The following is an 18,683-nucleotide window of genomic DNA, read 5'->3' on the forward strand; positions in this document are numbered from 1 at the left end:
GCAAATATTAAAGAAACATATTGACACCCAGCTAGACTTTCTCCTTGTAGTAATCAAAATGGCAAAAAGAAGTCCTTTCTATGAGTTTCAATGTTAGTTATTGCTGTGTCCTTGACTTCCCTGGAGTCACCCCACAGCCACCAGTAGTGCGTGGCCAGCACTTGGGGGAGATTCCGGATCATATGCTAATGGCTCAGGATAATTTTCCCAAAGCAGGCAAGGTAGGAGAGCTGAGGCCCGAAGAGAAGAGCCATGAAGTACAGCCTTCCCTCACCGAGGTGACCAGCCCCACGCCTGGCTGAACACTTTTTTAACTGGCACATTTAAGGTGGATGTTTCTGACTGAGAACCTATAGTTCTCTGGACTCACCAGGGCCTGCTGGGTGCTGAGCCCTGTGGGAGGATTGCCTTCTGTGGCCAACCTGGAGAGGGCCCCCAGGAAGTCCCCAAGCTTCTTTCATATCTACCTGGGGTCCTAATCAGCTCTCAGGAGGTCCCACAGTGCTGGGAGCAGAGTTGGGGTGCTCAGGGGTAGCCAGGGAACCTTCCCTCCTTCCTCCTCCTTCCTGACCACACCAGTAGCTCAGCAAGACTGGAGGAGTTCCAGAAGATCAGGTGCCAGCTTTAACACAAGTCCCTGTTTTCTCAGCCCCAATTGTGTGTGCTCAGTGGTGCGTTTAGAGCAAAAGATGGATGGAGAGGAACCAAACAGTCACACTCCCATTACTCACTGCACCTTCATTCTCACTGTCCTGGCCAGGACAGAACAGTTGTCATGACCACAAGATCTCCTTGCCACAGGCATGGCATCCCTTGGCACAGATGGTCTTCCAGCCCAGGTCTTTGGGCATTAGAATCGTGACACACGGCTAAGTAACTACACACTTCTTAAATGTCTTCAAGAACCTCCCACAGTTGGCTCAAAGAAGAAGGGCTGGCACCTCCTGTGTCTAGAACCACTGGGGATGGGGTCTTCCAGGAGTCAGGGCCAGCAACTGGCCAGAGATGCTAGAATTTCTGTAGAGGGCCCCCTTAGCTACAGAAACTTTTTGCCCTGTAGGCTTTGTTTGTGTCACCAGACTCTGGTAGCAGAGTGGCTGGAGGATAATCACTGTAAGAGACACCAAAGACCTGAGTCCTGGCTTAGGGTCTGCCCCATCTTAGCTGTGTGGCCTTGGACCAGTCTAAAGTTCTCTGAGCTTAATATGCTCACAAACAGAACAAAGCTACTGCTCTCTGCCCTGCTACCTCATTGGCCAGGTGGGAGATAATCACAAGGTGATGAACAGGGAAGCCCTTTGCACACTGGGAAGCGCCACACCAGCGATGGTGTTCAAGATATGCTCAAGCAACTTCCAAAGACCTTCCCTACCTGAGTCCACTTTTGGCATGGGATGTCTGTCCCATGTGAGCAGGTGGGGACTGCATATAGAAGTGTATGTGTCCATGTGTGAGCGTGCATGCACACATGCTCCTCTTCCAAAAGTGAGATCTGTTACCCGAGCACTGAGGGGCCCAGCCAAGTGTCTCTCCCTTCATGTAAAATTCTTGACTAACAGGCCAGGCACAGTGGCTCACACCTGTAATCCCAGCACTCTGGGAGACTGAGGTAGGAGGATAACTTGAGGCCAGAAGTTTGAGATCAGCCTGGGCAACACAGGGAGACCCTGTCTCACAGAAAAATTTAAAAATCAGCTGCGCATGGTGGTGTGCACCTGTGGTCCCATCTGCTTGAGAGGCTGAGTTGGGAGGATTGCTTGAGCCCAGGAGGTTGAGGCTGCAGTGAGCCATGATGGCACCACTCCACTCCAGCCTGGGCTACAGAGCTGTCTCAAACAGCAGGAGTGGTTTCTTTCCACTGTTGGGTCTCCAGGGAGCTCTTTTCTGGGCCAGGTAAGCACCTGCCCTTCAGGATGCTGCCACCTCCTAGCCTTTGGCTCTCTTCTTCCCAGGACTGGAAAGCACCTCCTGGTTCAGTGCCTGGGGTGGCTCTGGGGCCGGCCAGCCTCTCCCTCCAACTTCCCAGTATAGGATGGGGGGCATCTGGCCCAGTGGAATCTTCCTGACCCTCAAGGGTGCTCTTCCGGGGTGCTGGCCCATCATCCAGGACTCCAGGAGATATTTCATATCAGGATGGCCCCCTCAGCTTTCCCTCTTCATGACGAACCATCTCTGGTACAGTTGAACCAGCCTCTGGGTTTGAAAGCCAGAAGCTATGACCTCAGAACACGGGGCTCCTGGAGGGCAGAATGACCATGCCTTCCACTTGTCTGGGGCCATGGAAGGGAGATGCTGAGGGCCAGGGGTCCTCCACCACTCGGGCTGTGAGAGCTGCGTTTGAAGTGGCAAACGCCTGCCAGGGATTTCCCTTCCGAAAGGAAACAGACATATCTGTGTATGAAAACTTAGGTTCTTGTTTGCAAACCCATCCTAGCAGTGTTAGGAGCTGAGAAAAAACCTATTTCTCAGGTATAGAGGGGGAAAGGTAAAAGAGAAGCATTTCGGAAAACCTGCTTTTTCCCCACAGTGCAGTAAATAGGCAGGGAGCAGGAAGCGGAGATGGAGCTGGTGCAGGAGCTGGCATAGCTGCGTGTTCGTGTTGATGGAGCACCAGGTGTCATCTAGGCACTGGGCTGTACAGCGCATGTTGCCCCCACACCAGGCTTGGAACTGCCATGGACCTGACCTTTGCAGGCAGGCGTAGAGCCTGGAGCCCCAGAGGCTAAGATGCCTTCTTTATCCCAGAATCGGGGCCTCACTGGAGAAAGCAGCATCTTCCCAAAAGACCCACAAGCTACACAGTTTTATAGGATGTTTTCTGCTTAGAAAAGTTGTCCTCAGTTATCCGTAGACATTTGTTAATACTGGCGTGATTGAAGTATGCTCACTGTTTCTGCTTTTCAAAGCTTATAAGGGACACTGACCATTATTAACCAGATCTCTGGGGAAGTCTCTACTCTGAGGACAGGCACCAAAACTTTTACATTTTTTTTTACATTTTAAAACTTCAGGTGGCAACATGTGCCTGCACTGGGCATCAGGGTGTTTGTGGCTTCTGCTGTGCCTTCTCTCAGTGGACACTTAGCGACTTCAGTTCAGTAGCACTTAGCAAGTGCCTTCTGGAGTTCTCACCTGGGTGGGCACTGCTGGTCTCGGGGTGCTGGCGGTGGCATTGTGGGTGCAGCTCCCTCTGCCTTTGAGGACCCACAGTGAGGTACACCCACCACACCTCCTCGAAGGCCAAATGGTATTGTTCTGTGTCCAGACGTCAGGGCTTCTGAGCATTGGGGCTACTCTGCCCAAAGCAGTGTGCCAGGAAAAGAAAGGAGGGCCAGCCCAGGGTGGAACCTACTGCTTCTCAGAGAAGGAGCCATGCCCAGAGGAGTCAGGAGGCAGGGATCAACACTTCCCCTGCTGAAGTCCCATCTGTTGTGACTCAGGCCCCAGTGGTTCCCATGCTGACTCAGACTGCTGAATAAGCAGCCACCCCTACCCCTTTGGGAAGATTCTCAACCTCCTGGAGCCCTGTGTGCCCCAATCTTGGCAGCTTTGCTGGGAGATCACCTGCACTCTCCAAACCCCTAGAGAGGGTGAGAGCAGCGCCACTAAGCCACATGCGAGGTGCTCCTTGTGACAGGTCAGCTCTACCCAATCCCCCGGTCCTGACTGAAATCCCAGCAAGATGAACAAGGGTCACTACATGCCTAGTACATGAGAGCCCCTTACCTGGGCACTGAGTGGGGAGTGGCAGGTACTAGGCAAGTGGCAAATGGAACCTGTCCTTGAAAGGCATCTAATCAAGGTTCTTTCTCCAGCAAGCCCTCACCAGGCCTGAGAGGCACGAGGACTCCATGAAACTGTGCATGCACTCCCTTTCATGAAAAGGGCCTTGGGAGATCACGCTGCTGAAGATGGCCCTGTTGGACACTGCTGGGTGTGTGACTCGGCAGGCAGACCAGGGTGTGTCTCGCTGGAGAACAGGTTTGGCCGGCCCCACCCTGCTGGCAGAAGCTTGGTTTCAAAATGGGCTAATAGCTGGGGACACAGACACTCTTTTCATCTTGTCCTGCCAGGCACATACCCAGCTCCCAAGGAGCCCGGCAGCTTCTGTCTGTCCAGCTAGATCTGGATAAAATTCTCTGGGTTCAACCACCCAGCTGCTTTGCTCAGGTCAAGGGGTAAAGGGAAGCATTCTGGACATCACAGCTAGACCCCATGCCGTGCACCAGCACAGGCTGCCTCACCCTGCCTAGAACGGCCCTACCTCCTGCCAGCCCACTTTACTCATGGTGCCTCCTCTCTCTTCTCTGCCCTGGAGACTGTGGGAATTCCAGTGCCATCAGCATCCTGAATCTCCATCCCTAGCACAAATTCTCACAGTCACAGTTCACCTTTCCCTGAGCTCTTGCTGTGAGCTCAGCCCTGTTTTAGGCACAATTAAGGGCATCTTCGCCCTGGAGAGCTCAGGGAAAAGACAGAAACCTACATTAGCAACTAGAAAACAAACAAGACCAGAGGCCCCTGGCTGTAAGGGCAAATAATTCCAATTCTGGTTGTTATGGAGACACGGCTGGGTTAGAACAGGCCTTCTGGAGATGACAGGTTGAGAAGAGGCCTTAGAGAAATACAGCATTTAGGAGGCGGCAGGTGAGGAAAAGCTGTTCAGGGTGGAGGAGCATCTGAACAGAAGCAGGGAGCCCGGGATGTGGCTGAGGTCATGGGGCAGCTTAGTGTGCTGGGGAGGGGAAGAGATGGCTGGACAGGCAGGGTGGGGCTGGGCTGAGAAGTTTGTCTTGTAAGGAGCAGACGCTGTAGGTTCTCCAGTGTGGCAAGGGCTGATGAAAGCTTTCCCTGAGGAAGGTGGAGTGATGGCATCACAAGGCAGGGACCAGAGCCCTGGGGGCTGGGCAGGGGCCGTGTGGGGGCACTGGAGTGGCCTGGTGGTAAGCTGATGGGAGCCAGAGCCAGAGCCTGGGCAGTAGGGGTGTAAAAGAGGAGGGTCAATAAGGACTCTCTAATGGAAGGACAGGAGGATGCCATCTCTTTTTGAATGGCTACTACCCTATCTGATGATTTGGGCAATCAGGAGCTTTTCCAGCTTTGGGGGCCACTCCACACTGAATGGCTCCCTCAAGGGGCAACTGGTCATGTTCAGTTCTTTGAGGCCCTGGATCTGGGGCTTGTATTGCTTCACTGGGACTGTCTCCTTGCCTATAAAGGAGGGGTTGGCCTCTGAGAGCTTCCTGACTTAATGAGGGACAGGAATAGAGGGGAGCTTTCAGTGTGGGGTTAAAACATCCCACTTCTCCAAGAAGGAAGGGGAGAAGGGGAATTATACAAGCAGACGGCAGAGCAGGGACTGGCTGGGGGCTCCTAGCTAAAAGCAGCTTTTCCTGGCTCACCTTGGACTGTGAGAACCCTCCAAAGCCCCACTGGTCTCCAGTGAAGAAACATGTCTCTCGGAATACTCTGGATTTCTGTCTGGCTGTCCAGTCTAGCCTGTTGTCTGGCAGAGTAATCAACTCTGCTCCCAGGAAATTGAGTTTCCAGCCTCTGGAATGTTCTGATCCATGGGATAACCAGACAAGAGGTTGTATGTGTGTCACTGTCCTTTGTATTCAAAGAGCCAGGCACTGCCGGCAGATTGCCATCTGAATGTGGGGGTGTGGCTGGGAGAGCTGGCCTTGGCAGTGAAGCTCTCCCACCTGCAACAGGCACACGTGCACTGTCCGTGCATCCTCTTCTGGCTGCAGCTCCTCGCCCGGGACCTGGAAGACAGTGTTTGGAAATGTGTGGAGGCATTTTGCAATGCACATTTTGAAATGTTTGGCGGCATTTTGCAATGACTGTGAGGCATTACTGGCATTTAGAGCCTGGAGGATGGGGCACTAAACATCCTGGGATGCTTGGGACAGCCTATACAAAGAACTGTTCTGCCTCAGGTGCCGACAGCACCCACGTAAAGAAACACTGCACCATTTGTGATAAAGCCTGGCTTCACTCGAGGTGCTCCATCTGGGCAGACCATGCTCCTCCACTTTTCTGAGACATATTTAGAACTGTTTTGTGTCTGTGGGGTGAGACTAGCATGGGGCTCTGATACTGGTGCACATACCTTTCCTGGACTGTCTTGGCTTCCTGGGTTCATCCTCCCTCTTATGACACCTGGCAGCTCCCTTAGGTATGTCACGGGTGACATACAATCTCTCCTTTAGGAACCAAGTCCTAAGGCAGCCAACCTGTGCCCAGTCTGAGAGTCAGAGGGATACGATGTCCCTACTGAGCAAACACTCATGTCATGGACCGTCCTGAGTGCTTTCCTAACATTAGTTCATTGGATTCTCCCAACAATCCTCTATGTTGGGTATAATTATACTAGTTTTACAGATGGAAAAACTGAGGCACTGGGCAACAGACAAGGCCAGGGCAGGCTGGCTCCAGAGTCTGTGTTCTTGACCCTGGGTCTTCCTCCACTTTGTAGGTCTCAGCCCAGTGAACTGGAGGAAGCACCTCGATTCCCAGGCAGTTGCTGCCATTTCAGTCTTCAAGGCTACAGGCTTCATCCAGGTCCCAGGCCATTTGTGCAGGGAGAGCTGGTAGCAGTTCACCTCCTTGTGCCTTGGAGGGAATCCAGGCCCTCTCATGGTACTTGGGGAGGATGGGGTCTAACTGAGAGGAGACTTTACTCCTGCTTGTCAAAGTGACAGCAAAAGGCCATGATGATTGGAGAGAGTCATACCCAGCTGTCCTCAGGCAGCACAGCCCACCAGCACCATGACACTAGGAGCTGGGGTGGAATTCCCAGGAATGGGTGATGCCACTGGGGTGTGGCTGACGGTGGGAGGCTGGGAAATGCAGTCCTATGGGGACGTCCCTGCCTTCCCCACCTTGCCCGCTCCCCTGTGGGTGCAGCCAGTGTGCATTCCCTGTGGGCAGCCCACCCTGGCTGAGACTTGGCAAGGCTGCCAGCTGCTCCTTTTCCCAGCACAGGAAAGCAAAGCCTTCTGAGAGGCTCAATCAGCATGATCACATCTTTGCTGGGTTTGGGCCAGGATGAGTGTTTGGGCTTCTCATCAGGTGTCTGAGATGACGTCCAGGCGTGTCATTTACGGAGAACAAGGGTACTCCTTGTTGTGTTTCCATTTAAGGCTTAGCTGGCTCTTCGCCCTTTGGCAATGCTGGGCTTCCCCCTCCATGTTGTCATCTGCCACCTTCCTTCCCCTGAGAGGAGAATGGAGGGTGTGGCCATTTATAAAGGCTTTCATGGCATATTTTGCCTGTAATCTGCAGGACACGCTTTCCATACCCAGATGCTCAGAAAATTGCCCAGCTCCTCTCCCCATGCCTTGTGATTGTCCATCTATGCCTCTCCCAACAACCAGACACCAGTTCTCTTTGGGGTAGGTTGGTTTGACCCAGTTTGGGGAAGAAAATTGTGCCTGCCTGAGTGCACAGCTGGGTGTGTGGGTGAAGGGGATGAGCAGGCCATTGCCAAGGTTAACAGTCTGTGGCTTCTGAGTTTTGGATGCAACTTCTGACTGGTGGTTTGACACCCAGTCTTTCTGGGAGCTCAAACCATGGGAGTTTCCTGCTGTCTGTGACTCCCTGCAGAGATGAAAAAGGACCAAGTTGAGTGCCAGCCTCTCCCCAGCCTTGTGTGGCTAGATCTGGTGTGGAAGGGAATTACCCAGTTGCCTAACGACCTCCCCTACACACACATATACTCTCTCTCTCTCTCTCTCTCTCTCTCTCTCTCTCTCTCAGGGAGGGGCAGGGGTGGGCAGGCAGGCCCTGGGTTGCTGGGTTTGGCCCTGGCCCATCCCAGCAAAGGTGAGTCCCAAGTCAGCACCTGTGTGAAGACATTTTTTATCAGACTCGATGTTGATCCTCTACTCTGAGAACAAGTTGGAGCAGGTCAGACCCACCAGCTTGTGAGCTCCTGGGAAAGTCCTCCTCGGAGAGTTCTGTTCCAGAGCTAATTCCCGCCAAGTCTCCAACCTCACAGGCTCGTCCCAAGGAGGCCAACTCCCCGCTTGGGCTCACACAGAGCCCCTGGGGCACCTCATTGTCTGTTGTATGTTTTCATGCTGGATTGAGCTTCTGCCCGGCTTCTCCCCATTGCCAGCCTAACAACAAAGCCCAGGAGGCCCTCCCTGTACCCCACCCTGCAGCCCCAGCCTGCCTCCATGTGTGCAAGCAGGCCCGTAGCTCACGGTCCCTTGTGAAAGAGCCCAGGGAGCAGGAATATCATCCCTGTTTGGCATTTGAGGTGATCTGTTACCCTTTGCTTCTTGCCCTGGAAGAAGGGAGGCAAGATGAAGAGTCTAGCAGAAAAGAACACTAGAAAACAGTCCTGGCCAGAATAGAAGTTTCTGTGTGCTGAGTATAAGGGGCCAAAGAAGGCTGGCTATGTGAGAAGCTGCTGGTGTCTGGGAATGGCATAGGGCTTGGAGACCCAGGCTCAAGTCTGAGTTTTGTCCTTTTCTCACTGAGTGACTACTAGAAGGTCACTTTCCTCTGGGGCTCCAACTCCCCCTCCTGGACTGTACCATGTGGGATTAGATCAGAGGTTGTCAAACTTTATTGACAGCAATTCACAGTAATAAATGCATTGTATGTTGCAATCCAGTACCCATACACTGTTTCACAAAACAATGTGTGACTTTACTACCTGCACTGCACTCTGATATTTTATATTCCAGGATATATTATTCTATTCCATCTTTTTAAAAATGATGGTCACAGTCTTCTAAATTGACTTTATAATCCGTAATGTGTCACAGTTTGCAGTTAGAAAAGTAATATATCAGATGATGGCTCAGGTTCCTTCCACGCCAAACATTCTGGGATTCTCTGAGCGTTATTACGGGGGCTGGGGAGGGCTGTATCTCATGCCCCGCTGGATCCAGGACCCCCATTTAGGAACCTTGACTGAGCTTTTCTCCCTTTCCCTGGCCAGATTTACAATGGAACCCTCAAGCGGGAGCCTGACAACAGGCGCTTCAGCTCCTACAGCCAGATGGAGAACTGGAGCCGACACTATCCCCGGGGCAGCTGTAACACCACTGGAGCAGGCAGCGACATCTGCTTCATGCAGAAAATCAAGGCGAGCCGCAGTGAGCCCGACCTCTACTGTGACCCACGGGGCACCCTGCGCAAGGGCACGCTGGGCAGCAAGGGCCACAAGACCACCCAGAACCGCTACAGCTTCTACAGCACCTGCAGTGGTCAGAAGGCCGTGAAGAAGTGCCCTGTGCGCCCACCCTCCTGTGCCTCCAAGCAGGACCCCGTGTATGTCCCGCCCATCTCCTGCAACAAGGACCTGTCCTTCAGCCACTCCAGGGCCAGCTCCAAGTGAGTGCTGCTGGGCTGGGTTGCGGAGCCAGGAGGGCCAGTGGGGAGACACACCCTTAGCCTGACTGCACCCTGCAAAGGGCTCCTGGGATGACAGGAGAGACATAGCTTCTGTCCCTGGGGAGTTCATTGTCCCTGATGTGATGGACTCCCTGATGGGGAGAACCTGGCCCGATGGGCCCTTGACCTCAAGAAGTTCTTAGAGTGAAGCTGAAACAGACATTGACTGTGTCGGTTTTCAAGGTCACAGTTTATGAACAGAGGGAGGTTAATGGTTCTCAAAGTGTGTTCCTCCAACCAGCAACATCAGCATCACCCAGGAATTTGTTAGAAATGCTCATTTGGGGACCCACCTAACACTGGGAAAGGGGCCTGGCAATGCATTTTTTTTTTTTTTTTTTTTTTTTTTTTTTTTTTTTTGAGACGGAGTCTTGCTCTGTCGCCCGGGCTGGAGTGCAGTGGCCAGATCTCAGCTCACTGCAAGCTCCGCCTCCCGGGTTCACGCCATTCTCCTGCCTCAGCCTCCCGAGTAGCTGGGACTACAGGCGCCCGCCAGGTCGCCCGGCTAGTTTTTTGTATTTTTAGTAGAGACAGGGTTTCACCGTGTTAGCCAGGATGGTCTTGATCTCCTGACCTCGTGATCCGCCCGTCTCGGCCTCCCAAAGTGCTGGGATTACAGGCTTGAGCCACCGCGCCCGGCCCGGCAATGCATATTTTAACAAGCTCTTCAGTGATTCTGATTTACACTAGAGTTTGAGAACCTCTGATCTTAGGCATGTAAATCTCTATCCATGTTCTGAAAGAGCAAAGGAATATGCCCCTGTACGGACGATGGGAAAAGAATGGGTTTTAGGTTACGTTATAACATAACCTAAAACATAACCTGTAAATCCAAAAGACAAATAAGATGAATAGACATAAAAACTGAGGGACATGGCCTGGGTGTGGTGGCTCACACCTATAATCCCAGCACTTTGGGAGGCTGAGGCAGGAGTGGGTAGAGGGTGCTTGAGCTCAGGAGTTTGAGACCAGCCTGAACAACATGATGAAACCCTATGTCTACAAACAAATACAAAAATTAGCCAAGCATGGTGGTGGGCGCCTGTCGTCCCAGCTACTCAGAAGGCTGAGGCAAGAGAATCACTTAAGCCCAGGAGGTGGAGGTGGCAGTGAGCTGAGATAGTGCCACTGCACTCCAGCCCAGGCAACAGAGTGAGACTCTGTCTCAAACAAACAAACAAACAACAACAACAACAACAACAAAAACCCTGAGGGACTTCATGGGGCTTCATGATCTAGTGCTACAGAACAGAGCACAACTCCTGTGCATAGATGTTGACGGCCATCACCCAGAGGGAATAAAGGACACCGAATGGGGTGCGCCGTTAGGAACCGTAGATGCAGAGGTGTTGTGAGTGACATTGAGCCTGCCCTTCAGTGCTGGAGGCTCCCTGAACCTTTGAACTGTCCTTCATCACCACCTACTGCTCATTGTTATGTGTTTGGCAAACGTTTGCCGAGCATCCAGTACATGCCAGACTCTTTGGCAAGTGCAGGGGACAGCAGCCACGATAGGGACAACCCAGAGCTGTTCTGGAGCTACACAATTAACTCCTTTTCAGAGAGCCTCAGGAACTTTGCATTCTTCATCTTTAATCCTCACACCCCTCGCCAGGCAGGCATGAGTATTCCTGAGGAGAAAACAAGGCACAGAGATGTTAAGCAGCTTGTCCAAGGCCACACAGCTGGCTCTCCATCCTGTGCTCTTCCCTGTCAATACCACACTGTTCTGAAAATAAGCAGGACCCCATTGTAGAGCTAGACCTTTCCTAACTACTTGAAGGCTGTAAGGCGTATTTAGGATGATCTGGAGAAGAACTTAGAAACCGCTCTCTCTTAGAGGCTGATCAGGGCAACCTCTGGCTTCAGCTCATTGCCCCAACCAGAGACCCTGAGTGGAGGTTCTAGGTGAGATATGGAAGGGATGAGTGTCAAGCCATTTTACTGATGAATGCAGTGACCTTCTCTCAATGCAGGCAGCAGTACTACTAACCCAGTGCCAGAGAGCTCTGCGACTCGGGTGGTTTTCTTAGAAATGAGGTTGGGTTGCTGTAGCTAAAACCATGAGTATTTATTGACCACTAGGTATGTCAAAGCATGAGGAGAGGGCTCCCTCTCTGAATGCTGGACATAGCCAGTCACCACCCTGTGACTCTACACCAGGGGAGCTGGAGAGGTTCTTAGAAGAGAGGTTTCCCTTCCCTAGGAATGCTTTACAAAGGTGGGGCTTGAGCAGGGCCAGTGATGTACCTTGAGGCAAGCCTGAGACCTGGCCAGAGTCCAGTGAAGGGGATAGTCTTGCTGGAGCAGACCCTGGATAGGGGCTGGGGAATGTTTTCATAGTGCAGCTGGGTTATTAGGTTAAAACATGAAATGTCTGGTTTTATGGCTCAAAAAAGGTTAACTACAGACATTTCCTATGATTCAACCTAATACCTGCCCCTGGATATCAGACTAAGCTGTTTAAACTTGAACCTGAAGTATGGAGAAGCCACTGATGGCTTCTGAGCTAGAGAACAACACAGTGAACAGGGTTTTAGGACCACTTATCTAGTAAAAAGGGTATGAATTTTAGATGGGGGAGCTTGAGGAAGAAAGCCAAATATAGCAGTCCCTTGCTGCCATTAAAGTGATCAAAATCAGGAAATTGGTGGCTATAATTTGGGAAGAAAGGGTAGATGTGAAAATTTTTGTGTAAGCCCAGCTGGACTTGGGGATGGATAGATGGACGGACGGATGGATGGATGGATCGATGGGTGGTTGGATGGATGGATGAATGGATGGATGTAAGGACAGATGGGTGGATAGATGGATGCATGGACGGATGGATGGATAGACGGATGGATGGATAGATGGATGGATAGACAGATGAATGGATGGATGGATGGATGGATGGATGGATGGATGGATGGATGGATGGATGGGATCATGTCCATTGTCTTCCATATTCCTAATACCAGGCACAAACAAGAGAGATGGCAAGGTGGGTGGGAAGCTTCCCCTCAGGGAATAGGGAGGAGTTTTTCCTCAGTGCAGAGATAACATACCTGCTTGGACATTAACTGTGACCAGGGATTCACTATTCTCACATGGGGAAAATCCAGTGGGTGTAGCTTTCCCTTCTCTGGAAGAGAGGAACCGTTCCCAGGGGTATTCTCCAGGTGGGCCCAGACTGCCTTGTTCTGGCTCTCCAGAGGCAGATTAGGCTGTGGCAGCTTAGTGTACCAGGAGGAATTCTGAGCTCCCTCAACAGGGCTCCCAGCCCACCCTGTAACCACCCCCACTGCCCATTCTTCACAGGATCTGCAGTGAGGACATTGAGTGCAGTGGGCTGACCATCCCCAAGGCTGTGCAGTACCTGAGCTCCCAGGATGAGAAGTACCAGGCCATTGGGGCCTATTACATCCAGCATACCTGCTTCCAGGATGAATCTGCCAAGCAACAGGTAGCTGGCTGCATACCTTCCTCATTGGTGGGCCTGCGCAGGGCCTGGGTGTGTCAGCCTGACTCTGCTCTTAGAGATGGGTGGGGGCATCTGCAGTTGGCTTCTTCTTGCCCTGCCCAGCTGCCAGGGGCCTTCACATTGCCCAAGGTTAGAGCTGGGCATCTTAACTTTCTGCAGAGCAAAGCCCTCTGTTTAAGTGGACATTAGGCATGTATACTTCCTCCACTGGTTGTGGAAGAGATACTTCAATGCCAGCCATGGGTTCAACAGAAACCCCCTTTCTCAAATCCCACTAAAGAACATGACTGCTCCCCACCTCTCAACTCCTGCCCTCCTACCCGCTTCCTCTCTCCCACTCCCCTTCTCTCTCCAGGCATTTTATGGTAGAAAATAGGCCCTGTTGACGCTTCCAAAGCTTTGCTGGCAGGAAGGACACTACAGGGCTCTTCAGTTCGGCCCAAGGATGTAGTGTCAGAAATGTGTTTCCCAGAGTCCCGGATAAGTTTGTATCCGTTTCTATGTCTGTATTCTGCTTTAGGATTTTGAAATGTATTTATATCCACTTTCTTATCAGGTCCTCACCATCATTCTCCAGAGGAAGAAAGCAGGACTCAGGAAAGAGGAGGGACCCTAGCTGAGGGTCTCCCAGCTAGGATATGGGAGCTAGGATATGGGAGCTAGGATCTGCATCCAGGTCTTTCGCCTCCTGGTCTGGGTCAGTTATCATGACCTCACACTGTTTATTTATTTTGGTGGACTGGAATATTTCTGAACTGATAGATTTTTTGGTCTTAAAAAAAAAAAGTCAGCTTTGAGTAGAGAATAACTAGATCAGCCTCATCTCCCTTGACCAGGCAGTGTGGCGACTTTCTCCTGGCAGGTCTATCAGCTGGGAGGCATCTGCAAGCTGGTGGACCTCCTCCGCAGCCCCAACCAGAATGTCCAGCAGGCCGCGGCAGGGGCCCTGCGCAACCTGGTGTTCAGGAGCACCACCAATAAGCTGGAGACCCGGAGGCAGAAGGGGATCCGCGAGGCAGTCACCCTCCTGAGGAGAACTGGGAACGCCGAGATCCAGAAGCAACTGACCGGTAGGATGCCACGGCCATGGAGAGCCAGCGTGGGGGGCTGGGCAAGGCCACTGGCTATGGCCTCAGTCTCTCCAGGCTGGGCCAAGACACAGCTGTGCAGATTTGACCTAGGGCCAATATCCTGAGAGTTTAGTGACACTGGCCTTGGACCAATTAGGGGTGTCCAGAGGGTGACCTCGGGTGGTCTGCACACACACAAGGGGTCACCATCTTTTTGAGGTTAAAGAGCAAAAGGAGGAAGGCTCATGTCCTGGAAAGATCATATTCCACAAGCCCTGGGATTCCCAGGTGATGGAAAGAGAGTAAGACTGAGGGGGGAAGGGGTTAACAGGTCTTAAGCACCTACGCTGTGTTCAAGAAATATGGTAAGCTCTCAAGGTGGGGGGCACAAGAGGAAGAGGTCACCATGAAGACCTAGAATTGGACTGGGAAGATCAGACCATGTACAGAGTAATAATTGATAAGTATTTCTGGAGTAACTTTTAGGTGGAAAAGAGACTGTGTTAGAAGATTCCAGGTGCTAAAATTTACACTAAAAACCACTGATTAATCAAACATTTTTTGATCACTTTCCACATGCATAATTTTGGCCTTGACAGAGAACTCTGAGATGTTCCCTGCCCTCAAGGAACCTTCAGTCTGGTTGGGACATTGAGAAATGATCTCATGAAACAGTCAGACAATAGGTTCTATAGACCAGGGCTACCTGGAAGGTGACATTTCAGTAGGGCCCATTTGCTAGAGTCCAGGCTGGGGCTGTTACCTCGGTCCCTAGGGCATCCTGAGCCTGGCACAAATTGGGATGATGGTCTCTGCCCCCCAGGGCTGCTCTGGAACCTGTCTTCCACTGACGAGCTGAAGGAGGAGCTCATTGCCGACGCCCTGCCTGTTCTGGCCGACCGCGTCATCATCCCCTTCTCTGGCTGGTGCGATGGCAATAGCAACATGTCCCGGGAAGCGGTGGACCCTGAGGTCTTCTTCAATGCCACAGGCTGCTTGAGGTGAGAGAAGAAGATACATGGGATCTTTTTGTGCCAGCCTTGGGCCCTTCCCCAGACAGCCCCATCTCAGCTAACATTCAGCCAGTGCATAGAACGTAACAGACAACCTGGCACTCGCTCTTATGGGCAGGCTCCAAGACACAGGGACTCAGACCTTCCTAACTTCCCTGGATCTGGATAAGGCCCAGGACCCTACCACCTGCTTTGAGAGAATGCAGTGGACATTAATCAGGAATCTGAGCGTGAAATGCCTGGATCTGAATATCCAAACTGGTTCAACCATTTCCCTCCTCCACCCCATGAAAAAATGCATTTCTTGTGCTATCTTGAAGAGTGTTCTTTTAGACAAAAGTCTACCGATGGGTTGCTAATGAGTCACTTCCCAGCTGTGGTGTTAAAACTGTTTGCCGTGTTCATTGGCATGAAGATAGCACTGCTTCGCCCAAAGTTGCCTAAGTTCCGTATCAGGGTGTGGCAAAGCCCCTATGGGGCTGGTGGGAGGGCTTGTTCTAGAAGCAGAGGTTTACAAGCTGGCGAGAGGGGTGGGTGTGGAGGGGCGGCTTGTACAGGGCTTGGAACCCTGGAGCAGGATCCCTTTTAGGGTCCCAGCTTGCTTTAATGGGAGTTGTCTTTCCCAGCTCTTGAGAACCACCCCCCTTCAGAGTGGTGGGTGCAGCTGGCATGTGCCTCTGTGTCTCAACTTGTGTTTCTCCCTGCCAGCCTCCAGTAGCAGCCTCCAAGAAGCAGAGAGGCTGGGGAGATGAAAAGTGAGGGTAATTAAGAGTTTTATGGGGTTGATGTGCTATTGGTAGCAAGCAGCAGCCACACCCCACCTGCACCAGGCTGATGAGCCCAGATTGCTTGGGAATGAGCCTACTGCTAGGGGCAGAACACGACTTGGGAGGAGAGGGAGCTTCTGGTGCCCAGCCTGGCCACCCCCAGCTCCACTGCTGATCCAGCATCAACAGGGCTTCTTCCTGCCCCACAGAAAGAGACTGGGCATGTGGGAGCTTCTGGCTTAGCAGGGTGTGGGCCTTGGGCTGCAGCTGCAGAGGGACCATTGCCACATGGAGCCATTGCCAATTATAAAGTTACTGGGCAGAGTGAAGGAGGAAAAGAACTGAGTGCAAATGAGACCTCATTTCAGCCTCAGCCAGGGCCAGGTGGAATTGGCTAAATGGTTTCTCTTTCCTTCCTTTTTCGTCTTTTCCTCCCTTCACTCCTTTCCTCCCTTTCCTCTTCTCCTTCCTTCCTCCTACTACAACTTCCAATCCCCACCCTGTCGTCTCCTCTCTGCCCTCCCCTCCCCTGCCTGTTCTCTCTCCTTCCTGTCCTACACCACACTTTCTTGTCTCTACCTTCCCTGTTCTCTCTTCCCCCTTTCTCTGCCCTCTCCCACTCTCTGTTCTCTTCCCCAGGAACCTGAGCTCGGCCGATGCAGGCCGCCAGACCATGCGTAACTACTCAGGGCTCATTGATTCCCTCATGGCCTATGTCCAGAACTGTGTAGCGGCCAGCCGCTGTGACGACAAGGTGAGTGCATCCCCTGGTGGCACCCTGACCCCTAGGCCCAGCCCCCTACGTTTTCTGGGTGCCTTTGAGGCCTGGCCCAGTGACAAGACAGTAGCACAGAGTCAGGGGTGGTAGAAGGGGCATCTGGATGCAGGGCCCAGTGTGGCTACAGGGGTGGGCTCTGAGGACAGCGTGCCCATGCAAATCCACTCTCCCTCACTTACAAGTGTAGTCGATGCAGCTGCTTCCCTCATCTCTCTGTTCCCCAGTTCACTCTTCACTCTAATGGAAATGGTCATAATCATATCAACTCATGGGTTGTCTGAAAGGCTCGATTAGTTAATAAGCAAAACACGAAGAGGGCCTGGCACAGAGGAAGCTCCCAGCGAGTATCTGCTGGCTGCACTTCACTGGCGGTGCCGAGCCCTGTCCCGTGGCCCTGAGCCCTGCCCCACAGCCCCGAGGAATCCATACTGGTGTCCCCAGGGCTTAGTGTCCCCTTGAGATGAGACTCTTTCTGCCACTGCTATCTTCCCACTGCCTCCCAGAAAAGCCATTGGCAGGGTCACCTTTCCTGCCCTCTCTGGACTTCTGGACACAGCACAAACAGAGAGAAAACAAAATCGTGGAGGGCAGATAAACAGAAGGCTGAGATGTCCCCACCATGGCAGGACAGTGGCTCAGGAGATAGTGAGGTCCAGCAGGCCCCAGATTGCCAGGGGACTGGCTGGCATCACAGCATCTGGGTTCTCAGCACAGTTTCCATGAGGAGGGATTTTATCTCCTGCTCCCTCCACTGGAAACAACAGCAGGGTCGCAGAGGAGAGCAGTGACGCTGGGCTGCTCGGCCTGGTTCCAACTGGCAAGATGCTTTTCTGCTCTGGGCACAACATCCCCAACACCTGTGTAACCCCAAGCCCTGGAAGTCAGATTCCCTTAGACCCCAGCAAGGGCCAAACATCATTAGAAGGGTAAATCTGCTGCCCCCAAACCCTAGTCCTGGAGGTTTAGCCAAAGGAGATTGACGAAGATCTGGGCCCATGCCATGATGAAGCCCTGGGCTCCCGGTGTTGCTGTTTGTTGACTTAGCACCGCTGACATTGACAGCTAAGGACTGGCCATAGGAAGAAGGAATGAGGGGTGCACTGGATGGCTTTGGAATCTAGAGGCATGGGGCTTCTTCTGGAGGAGTTTGTTCTGGGAAAAAAAGACACATTCTTCAGCATCCCAGTCTGCCCATTGGCATGTTGTCCACAGCAGTTCTACTACACGCTAGGCCCTGTGATAAGTGCTTTCTCTGTATCATCTTCCCAATACCTTAGTGAAGTGGATGATTGTAGTCCCATTTTACAGTTGAGATAGCTGAGACCCAGAGAAGTGAGGCCAGTCAAGTTCATGCAGCCAGGAAATGACAGATTCAAACTCAGGTCACAGAGGTGGCCCTGGAAGACTTTCCAGGCTGAGAGTGTGGTGGTGCCTGCACTCATTGTTCCTGATGCAGCCCAGGTGCCTCTGCTCTCTTATTAGTTAGGGTAGGTGTTAGGCCAGGAGCCTGTCTGGCTGGGCAGAGGCTCAGGCCCATGCCTTTCCTTGGTCCCCAGTCCGTGGAAAACTGCATGTGTGTCCTGCACAACCTCTCCTACCGCCTGGATGCTGAGGTGCCCACTCGCTACCGCCAGCTGGAGTATAACGCCCGCAATACCTACACCGAGAAGTCCTCCACTGGCTGCTTCAGCAACAAGAGCGACAAGATGATGGTGAGTACAGCATCAGCAGGGCCAGAGCCCGCCCCATCGAGCATCCTACCAGGAGTCACTGCCTTATCTGCCCTTTCCTCTGGGCCCTCCTGGAGCCCGAAACCAGCCCTAAGGGACAGGCCCGTGCCAACGCCTTGGCCTGGGGCTCATGTTGCATGCCAGGAGCTGAGTAGAGGCCATTCATCTTGCATAAGGGGAAATCTGTTCTTGGAAGTATAAGGGCTCAGACCACCTTAGAGGTCAAAAACTCCAGCCCTCTGTTTGCAGGCCTTGGTCTTTCTTACTGTATAATGGGTCAAGTCTCCCCGATCTTCTCCCTTGCCCTTGAGAATCTGAGGAAAGCCAGAACTCTCACCGTTTCTGGCCTTGGTTCCCACCATCTCCTGAGCTCTCCCAGGCTTTCCCAGAAGCAGAAGCCTGCCGGGGATGGGTAGTCAGCCCTCCTTCACTGGACCCAGCTGTGGAA

General features: G+C 52.5%; 1 protein-coding gene across 2 annotated transcripts in view; it reads left to right on the forward strand.

The window, feature by feature from the left end:
- PKP1 (plakophilin 1) overlaps positions 1 to 18,683 on the forward strand; it is a 49,290-nt gene that overhangs the window by 20,249 nt on the left and 10,358 nt on the right. For both annotated transcript variants that reach the window (XR_747904.2, XM_010362688.2), the window contains exons 3-8: positions 8,960 to 9,354; positions 12,715 to 12,859; positions 13,740 to 13,947; positions 14,771 to 14,948; positions 16,367 to 16,481; positions 18,062 to 18,217. Coding sequence is in view for 1 of the 2 variants with exons in the window: in XM_010362688.2 (XP_010360990.1) it covers positions 8,960 to 9,354; positions 12,715 to 12,859; positions 13,740 to 13,947; positions 14,771 to 14,948; positions 16,367 to 16,481; positions 18,062 to 18,217 (1,197 nt within the window). In the remaining variant the exon portion in view is untranslated. The remainder of the gene's footprint in view (positions 1 to 8,959; positions 9,355 to 12,714; positions 12,860 to 13,739; positions 13,948 to 14,770; positions 14,949 to 16,366; positions 16,482 to 18,061; positions 18,218 to 18,683) is intronic.

Source organism: Rhinopithecus roxellana, chromosome 1 (genome assembly GCF_007565055.1).
Source record: "Rhinopithecus roxellana isolate Shanxi Qingling chromosome 1, ASM756505v1, whole genome shotgun sequence".
Lineage (NCBI taxonomy): Eukaryota > Metazoa > Chordata > Mammalia > Primates > Cercopithecidae > Rhinopithecus > Rhinopithecus roxellana.